Genomic DNA, 8564 nt, shown 5'->3' with positions numbered 1-8564 from the left:
ACTCTTATATCTCATTGCAGATGAGTAGGATGAATGATGAATGTGTGATATCAGCAGAGGTTTCGTCAACTGTGGGGCACAATATAACATTATTTCGAGTTAGGCATTTTTACTTTATACCAGGAATATTACTTTATGCACTGTTTTTAATATTTGTTTGAAGAATACCCGAATACAGAATTTCTTTACCCATACTGAATTTGTGTGTGTTTACACGGTTTTTGTGTTTCGCATCAGTGCAAATAAAAGATTGACATTGCTACCCACTCAACCAGGCACTTTCAGACCACAAATCAGGATGAGAAAGGACTGCTAAACGCAAAGAATGCAGAAATAAAGATTACCCAGAGGTGGCGCTGTGGCTAAAGTACACCTGAATTTTGATTACAGTGAATGTATTTACTCCCTACCTCTCAGAAGAGAATGTTAGCCATTATCGCTTTTGTATTTCTATAAACACACATCGGCAAATAAAGCTCTCTGGTAATACACTCCCATCCACTCCAATCTACCAGGACATGTTTAAAGACCTCACTCCGCACAGAATTAGAGCTGAAGCACTAAAACCACCTCCTAAAATGTAGGCCCTGTAGCCTAGAGCTCTGTTACTCAAAGTTTTATCCATCTCACTCTCCTTCCTTCCACAAACACCACCGGGATCCTTTGGATAATCACTCAGTGATAGCTGAACATACGTGTGGTTAAATTTCTAACATTCTCTTCAGGAATTAAGATTTCGTTTTAGTGCATATTCTTCAGGAAAAATCCTGAAAAGTACCACAATTCATTATACATCTATGCATTATGTGCTCTATCTAAGAAAATTATTTTAAAAAAGAAAAAATAAAGACCATTTGGCTTAATTCTCTCATTTGTGGATGAGAAAATTAAGGCCCAGAGAAGGAAATTTACTTGCGCATGACAAATCATAACTTAATTGTAGCCCACTAAGATCTTGTGTCATCTCCTTTTATTATAAATTATTTAAGTGAAAATGAACCAGGGGATTCAAATGTATTATTTGTTTATGGTGTTCCTCTCCTCATCTGGTTTAATTGAGTTTTCTTGACTAACCTTCAAGCAGCATTACATCTTTTCTAAGGTGGTCCTCATTAATCATGCCCATCTGCAGCTGTTTTCTGTGTAGGACATTTTAATTACTATTATAGTTTTAAAGACTTTTTTTTAAAAAAAAGCTTTTTATATGTGCACAAGGTGATTTGATCATAACAGTGCAATTTTAAATACAAATCAATAAAATTAATTCATTTAATTTTAAGGTGCTAGAATTAAAAAATTAGTATTTGAATTGCTATTTAAAATGCCCTCTACCTGACTGTATGGACAATAATTATTCTTTCTTATGCAGCCTTATTAATTTTGATGGTTTGAAAGACAGAAATCCCCCAAATAGACACTAAAACCATAGATGTTCAACATCTGCATTGTCTTGCCAGATTCTCCTTCAGGTTCCTTTCCTCAATCTAGCAGTACTGTGTGTAATACAATACGAAAACTCGCCCCACAAGGCTGGTTTTACTTAATGATACTTAGCAGCAGGGCTTTGCACTTTCATGATAATTTCCACCAGAAAAATCTCTCTGGAACTTACTAACAATAATCAGGCCTAATATTAGCCTCAGTCTGGAGATTTATTAAACCTATTTGGCAGAGTAGATAAAGTCGAATGCCTGGGTATTCAAACATCTAGGCTGTGCTTCGGCCTTCGAAAAAGACTCTCAGGCTAGCACCCTAAAAGCATTCCTCAAAACTTGATTTATACTAGAAGTGACATTTCTTACTCTCTAGAGGCTGTGAGATTGCAAATCTTGCAATTACTTCCATTGCTTTTGGGGGCTGTGAGAATTTCCGCCTCTCATCCTCCACAGTGAGGAGGGTAGTCGGGCAAGGCTTTCTCCCTGAAGTTTTCGTCAACTTTGAAAATAAGGACTGTACTCCCTACATCACCAGCAATTGACAAGGATCCAGGAAATGCCTGCTAGGCACTTTCAAACTTGGGTAAATGGGGGTATGAGCGAAGCTAAGTGGGCAGTATTTAGCTAGCAACTATTATTTCCTTTATGTTTCTACCTTGTTAACTAAGCTTCCACTACGGTTCATAAATCTCCAATATCGTGAATTAAAGAAACAACAACAAAAATCCTCTTCTGTGTGCGTGTGCGTGAGGGGACAGAAGTCCACTGCCCTAAGATGCAAGACTTATCTTCCTAAACAGGAAGAGACCCATTTCTGGGAAAGATGTTAAGTTTCCTAAGGGTCTCCTCTCAGATCGAGGGGATGGCAGTCCCCGGGGGGCGAGCGGGCGCGGGTCCTCAGGGTCCCCGTGCGCTGAGAAGGCAGGTGAGGCCTCACCCCGGCGTCTCGGCTCCGGATCCCGGGTCGCGAAGGGCAGCCCAAGAGGGCCCTGGCGCCAGGCGCCCGGGTCACTTCTCCCCACCTGATTCGGGCCCTTCCCTTCTCCTCTGTCGGCCCGCTCCGCCGCCTCGCTCTCTCCCCCGCCCCCAGAGTCTCGTTTCAGTCATCCCTTTGTCCTTCCCCGGATTGGCAGGTTTTATTATTCCGCCTGAACAATCCGGCCGCCCAGTGGCTGAGGGTCGCTGACGTCGGAGGCAGAGCCGGGGAGTAGTTGGGATTTTGCTCTGTCAGTAACACATGTGTAAGAGCCGCGGAGGGAGCGAGCGAGCCGGCTAGAGGCCAGCGCCGCCGCCGCCGCCTCCGAGCCGGGCAGCAGCAGGCAACAGCCCCGGCAACAGCCCCGGCAGCGGCGCAGGCTCCAGCGCGCCGGGCCCGGCCGGCCGCCGCCCCCGACTCCTGGGCGCGCCTGCCTGCCGGCCTCCGCACCGTCCGCCGCCGCTCCCGGGGTTGTTGTGTTTGCGGCTGCTCCCGGCCGGAGGTGCAGGGAGCTCAGTCGAGCCGCCGCTGCCAGCTCGGAGCGAGCAAGCGAGCGAGCGAGCGCGCGGGAGGGAGGAAGGCGGCGGCGGCGGAGGAGGAGGAGCGGGAAGAGCGCGGGCGGGGGCGGGGGCCGCCGGGCGGGGGAATATACAAAGTGAAGCCACATTGCCAAACTTGCAGCAGCGATTGCAGCAGTTGCTGCCGCTGCGCCGCGCCTGAAGCCGCGCCGCGCGGGCCGAGGGCTCCTGCAGCTGCTCGCGCGCAGCCGGAGGCGGAGGAGAAGGACGAAGACTGAGACTGACACTTCTGCTCCCGGCCGCCTGCCACTTACGCGGAGGCCCCCCAACCCGCCCCAGAGCAACGCGATTTAAAAAAAAAAAAAAAAAAAAAAAAAAAGCCGCCCTTAGCCCCCTCCTCCCCTTTCCTGCTTCTGCGAGAACTCCCTCCCTCCCTCCAGCTCCGCCAGCCCAGGCGCCCCTTCCCTGGAAGCCGAGCGGCTTCGCTCGCATTTCACCGCCGCCGCCTCTCGCAATATTGCAATATAGGGGAAAAGCAGGTAAGGGGGCGGGTGGAGAGCCGCGGGCCGGGAGGTGGGAGAGGGAGGGAGGGGGCCGATTCGGGCCAGGGCTGTTTTCTTTGGCTTCCTTCCCCTGACCGTCCCAAATTGCAAGTAAACAATACGTCGGCTTAGATAAAGCGTGAGTCTGAAACTACCGAGGCCGGCCTGCGAGCTAGCGCGGAGGGCAGCCCCGGGCCGCCAGCTTTGTAGCGGTTCCTGCTTACAAAAGGGCTCTTCTTGGAAACGGGGCTGGTGGGGACCGTAGAGGGGGTGGGGATATTTCTAGTTCTTAAGGGAAAGGCAAGGGGTGCTTAGATGAGGATTTTAAGTATGAGAAGTAGTGTGTTTGGGGGGGTGGGGGTGGGAATAGTCACGATACCCCCCCTCCCTTCTAGTAAACACTATTTTTGAAACAGTGGCAGGAAGGATCTAAGTGAGCAGGATTCGGTATTGCTGGTTCTTTTTAAAAAATTCCTCTTGGCTTATAAGTCTTTTGTTCCAATCCAGAAGAAATACGGTGAATCACCTAATTAAAATCAAGACATGAATTAAGCATCCATTTTTGTACTACAAATTGCCAGCGTTACGTTTGTCCCTCCCTTGGTCTCCATTAAAAAACACCAGAGACGTTGTTAAAGGGGGGCAGATTTTGCCTCTAGCTGCCAGTTCTGCTTTCTATTTCACTGACTATCCCAGGACCTAAATTGCTTGGCTATGTAATTACTAGAGTATAAGCCTATTTAACTTAAAAGCTTTCTTTTTTTTTTTTTTTTTTTTCCAACTCTAAATGAAACTTGATGAGGGCCCGTCCTTAGTTATCAGGGGAGTCAGTTTCTGGTCAGTCTTCTTGATTCATCTCTTTTAGATTTAATCAGCATTAAGGTATTGCTTGTCCTTAAGAGCTTTAGCTAATGGGGTTACTGGATGCTTTTCTCAGTGTAATGTTTCCTTTTCAGAAAAAAAAAATACATATATATTTATCTCTCACTAAAGATGGGGGCGGGGAAGAGCTTGGAATCTCCTCCCTCTCTCTCCTTTTAAAAAGGAATTCGGAGCGATTAAAACGTTGGGGGAAACAGTTTAAAGACCTAGGGCAGGAAATGCAGATTCATTTGGGTTAGGGCTGAAATTGTAACAAAAAGCAATTCCTCGAGTAAATGCATCAGATAAATCAATTTACATAAAGGTATGATGCATTCGGATAAATGCAATGCTAATGGGTTTTAGAGTGGTCCTGTTTCCAAAGTCTCAGGGTTTTGTTACAGCTTAATTGGTGCAGTTCTTATTCTGGTTTATTGTGCGGTCACTGGACACACGTTCCGGGACTCTTTCGGAGGAAATGTGTTTAAAATCGGCCTATTTAAGGAACCCGAGTCCTTGTTTCGTTCCTTCCTCGTTTTTTTTGCAGCAGCCAAGTTGGGCCGGGGACAGGCAAAGTTCGCCTTCTTCTGAGGTATCAGCTGAATGTCTTGAGCAGATAGCCGGGAGCCTCAGGGGGAGCCCACACTCTCAGCTTACAGAGGACAAAGACAAAACAGGCTGCTTAATTGGCAGTAAATAACTTGATCTTTTTACAGAATAAGTGACTAGAGGAACACTAGGACTTTATTGGACTCGGGATTGAAGGCAACAAATTAATCGGTTTAGGCTAAGCTTTATAAATTGATTCCTATATTATATCCCAGTTGCATCTCTTGTGGCATTCATTAGAGTGGGGAATTCTTTTCTAAAGCAGTTTTTGGTGACAGCAGGACGGGCTCGAATTTAACTTGTGCATCCCTTAATGGTGCCTTCTCGCATATTATCTGTAACGCCGCCCCCCCCCCCTTTGGAGGAACAAAGCTTTAGCATTTAAATTGCTGATCAAGGGCAGATTAGTGAGACCAAAGTGGAGAGTGTTTGTATAGGAAGTTAACAGGCATCCTAAAGTTCAATGATCTATTATTCTTGCCTGTGTCCTGAAAACCCAGAGAAAACACTCATTGATCTTCAAAATGAAATGAGATTTGGAACAATAATGGGAGATGGCGGTCACCACAATGGCATGTGAAAGGTGCTGCTTAAAATACGAAAAACCAGTTTCGCAACTTTACACACTGCACCCCCCTCCCGTCACCTTGCCTTCCCTCCCACCACCACGCTCTCCATCTCCCGTCTGCCGGTCCCTCCCTCGTTCCCTTTCGGAAAACCGAACTATTTCCAACTTGTGAACTGCAGCTGCACTTCCCAGGGCAGAACCCGGGAGGGAACGAGGCTCCGGTGGGGCCCCTGCCTCCCCACTCCCCTCGGCTCTGTCCCGGAGCCCGGCGGGGGCTGGGGAGGGGCCGGGCGCGGCGGTGGGTGGGTTTGACCCTCATTTGCTGGAGGCGGGCGGCGGAGGAGGGGGGGGGGCAGTGGGCGGAGGCGGGGGCTGGGAGGAGGCGCCGCGAGGGGTGGAGCGCGCCGCGGAGCCTGCTCGGAGTTTTGACAGTACCGGAGCTGAAATTGTCAGCGGCGGTAAGCGCAGGAAAGTTGAGAGGAGCTCGTGGCCCTAGAACAAAGCTTGAGAAAAGTAAACAGGCGGCTGCTGCCGGCGAGCTTCCCTCCTTCCCTCTCCCCCTCAGCCTCCTTCCCGCCCTTGCCCTGCTGTTTCCTTCCAGCAGCTCCGCGGGGAGGAGGGGAATGGGCTTGCGCTCTCTCCGGCGGTTACTAACTTTTGCATCGCCCCTGTTTTGTCTTTCTCTCCCTGTCCCCTTCCCGCCCTCTGCAGACCATGGTGAATCCGGGCAGCAGCTCGCAGCCGCCCCCGGTGACGGCCGGCTCCCTCTCCTGGAAGCGGTGCGCAGGCTGCGGGGGCAAGATTGCGGACCGCTTTCTGCTCTATGCCATGGACAGCTATTGGCACAGCCGGTGCCTCAAGTGCTCCTGCTGCCAGGCGCAGCTGGGCGACATCGGCACGTCCTGTTACACCAAAAGCGGCATGATCCTTTGCAGAAATGACTACATTAGGTAAGACTTTGCTGCCTTTCCTGGAGATGGGGGGAAGAGCAATGGCAAGGCCAAAGGTGAACAGGGTTGTGAGGAAAGGAGTAGGCAACTATGGGAGTACATTGCAGCCTTCACCTCAAGAATCTTCTAGTTGGCGGAATTTAAGGGGTTCAGGAAGCATGTGTTAGTCTTCCAATATCTGATGGCAAATTAATGGCAAATGCCATACTAAGTAAAGATCATCTGGTGGGACTGGGTCATCAGATGTGCAAAGGTTGAGCACCCTCTGGTCCCAGAGTTTAAGTGGTCCGCCTCTACTGGACTTTAGGCTAAAAGCAAACATCTCAAGCGGGAGTTAAACTGCGTTCTTAAAACAAGGTAGGAACTCACAGAGCAACTCAGAAACAAAGGTTGACTTAAAAATACAAGTGTAGTTAGTGAGAAATGATTTGTCTATAGTGATGGCTTATTACGATATTTACATAAGCATCTTGAAACTTTTTGAGTGGAAAGCTGTGATTCGTTCTTTGTGCTCCTTGAGAAAAATGCTAATTATCCATCAGTTTAAAGACTTGTAATTCTTACAGAGAAAAACAGCCCCAAGAAATAAAACCTGGTGGTAATGTTTCTCATCATACTGTTACTCGGAGGCTTGCAATAATTCAGTTAGTGTGTGGTTTGCGATGTAGAATTTGCAGTTTTTTTCAATTGAAGCATGTTCAGGTTTTTGGTTTTTTGTTGTCATTTGTATCACTGCCCTTGATCCCCAAAAGAGATTTAGAAAAAGCCTATAGAATTATACTAATCTTGCATTTTAAAGCAATGTATAGGAACATTCATATGTCCATGTAAGCAGTCTTTTCCAACAAGTTGCAGTGCAATTAATGGAAAGAATTCAGGAGGTCAGGTGCCTATAGGATCTTTTCAGGTGAACTCAAGCTACTTAAACTCATTAATTTGAAAGGAGGCATTTGAAGGATTACACATTTAATTTGAGTAAATGGTTTGATAGACTGATGCACATGAATGCTTCTAGGAGGTGTTCTGTTTCAACATCCAGTAATTAAAAAAAAAAAAAAACCCACACGCACACAGTTGATACTAGAAAACGGCACACTTTTAAGAAGAATTTCATCCTATGTAAATTTGTCCTAAACCTTTTTCTTTAAAGTGATTAGTAGAAAATCTTCTTTCTTCAGTGTGGGTAAATCAGTGGATGAAATATTTTGTTCAAAGTTTAGCTCCATTGTGATTCGCCTCACCCTGCGACTAACATTGCAAAAGGTTCCAGTGCAGTTCAGAGCTGAATGTGGATATGTTTACCCCAGTGCTATCATTAGTGTAAGATGATGGAGTAAAATGACAGTTAGTTATTTTGATAATGCAACCTGTGTCCACTCTGCTGGCATCCTCAATCAGTCAAGTAAAAGAAATACAGGAAGGGAGAGGGCTTTTATATTTAAATTAAGATGGCAGCATTAATTTCACTAAGTGTTCTTTTAGAAGTAAATGTTGGAAAATCAGCGGGAACATGGGTGTAATGCTTTCTGGTCCTCCTTCCAAGTAATGCCATGAGCTTTGACAGTGCTGTAATTAAATAGAAAGCAAAACTGTGGTAAGAAAGGAGTGTGGTTTGAAGTGGAAAAATTGACAGTGCTGTTAAGATTCTGTGAATGGTACAGATTCATCTCTTCTCCGAGTGCCTTCAAAAAAAAAAAAAAAACCCAAAAACCCCTCACTTCTGATTACAACTAATTAAAAAGAAGATGGGTTGACTTGTATTCCCCCAGGACAAGTTTAGGCAAGTGGCTTCCTGGGAATTGTGTCCATTCTTTTCTCTATTCTTGGGGCCAAATGTAAATGGCCTTTTGGTGTTTTCCTGTGCCCTAATGGAGCAATGGAGGATGTGTGCCCAGCCCTGAGCCTTAATTAATGGGATCTACGTTCTTACTTCCTTTTTTCCCTCTGAAGCTGGAAACTGGAGCCAGGCTCGCTGTTGAACTACATGCTACCCCGAGGACCTTAGATCTTTCTAGGAGAGATGAGTTCTAGCTCAGTACGAAATTGATGGCCTCACACTTAGCTCAGGGTTCACCAGCAGCTGAGCACCCCTTCCCCTCCAATT

At 46.8% G+C, this 8564-nt stretch overlaps 1 protein-coding gene across 3 annotated transcripts in view; it reads left to right on the top strand.

Moving 5' to 3' along the window:
- The first annotated feature begins 2662 nt into the window (after positions 1-2662).
- Positions 2663-8564, top strand: part of LMO4 (LIM domain only 4) — a 20472-nt gene continuing 14570 nt past the window's right edge. Inside the window, exons 1-2 of one of the 3 annotated variants that reach the window (XM_003260019.4) lie at positions 2663-3469; positions 6222-6460. In XM_003260019.4, coding sequence (XP_003260067.1) covers positions 6225-6460 — 236 coding nt within the window. In that variant the 5' untranslated portion in view covers positions 2663-3469; positions 6222-6224. Of the gene's footprint in view, positions 3470-5865; positions 6024-6221; positions 6461-8564 lie in introns of those variants that run through there. The other 2 variants (XM_030825103.1, XM_003260020.4) reach the window with 2 other exon arrangements.

Source organism: Nomascus leucogenys, chromosome 12, assembly GCF_006542625.1.
Source record: "Nomascus leucogenys isolate Asia chromosome 12, Asia_NLE_v1, whole genome shotgun sequence".
Lineage (NCBI taxonomy): Eukaryota > Metazoa > Chordata > Mammalia > Primates > Hylobatidae > Nomascus > Nomascus leucogenys.
Note: the sequence above shows the minus strand (reverse complement) of the source record. Positions and strands in the feature narration are given on the sequence as shown.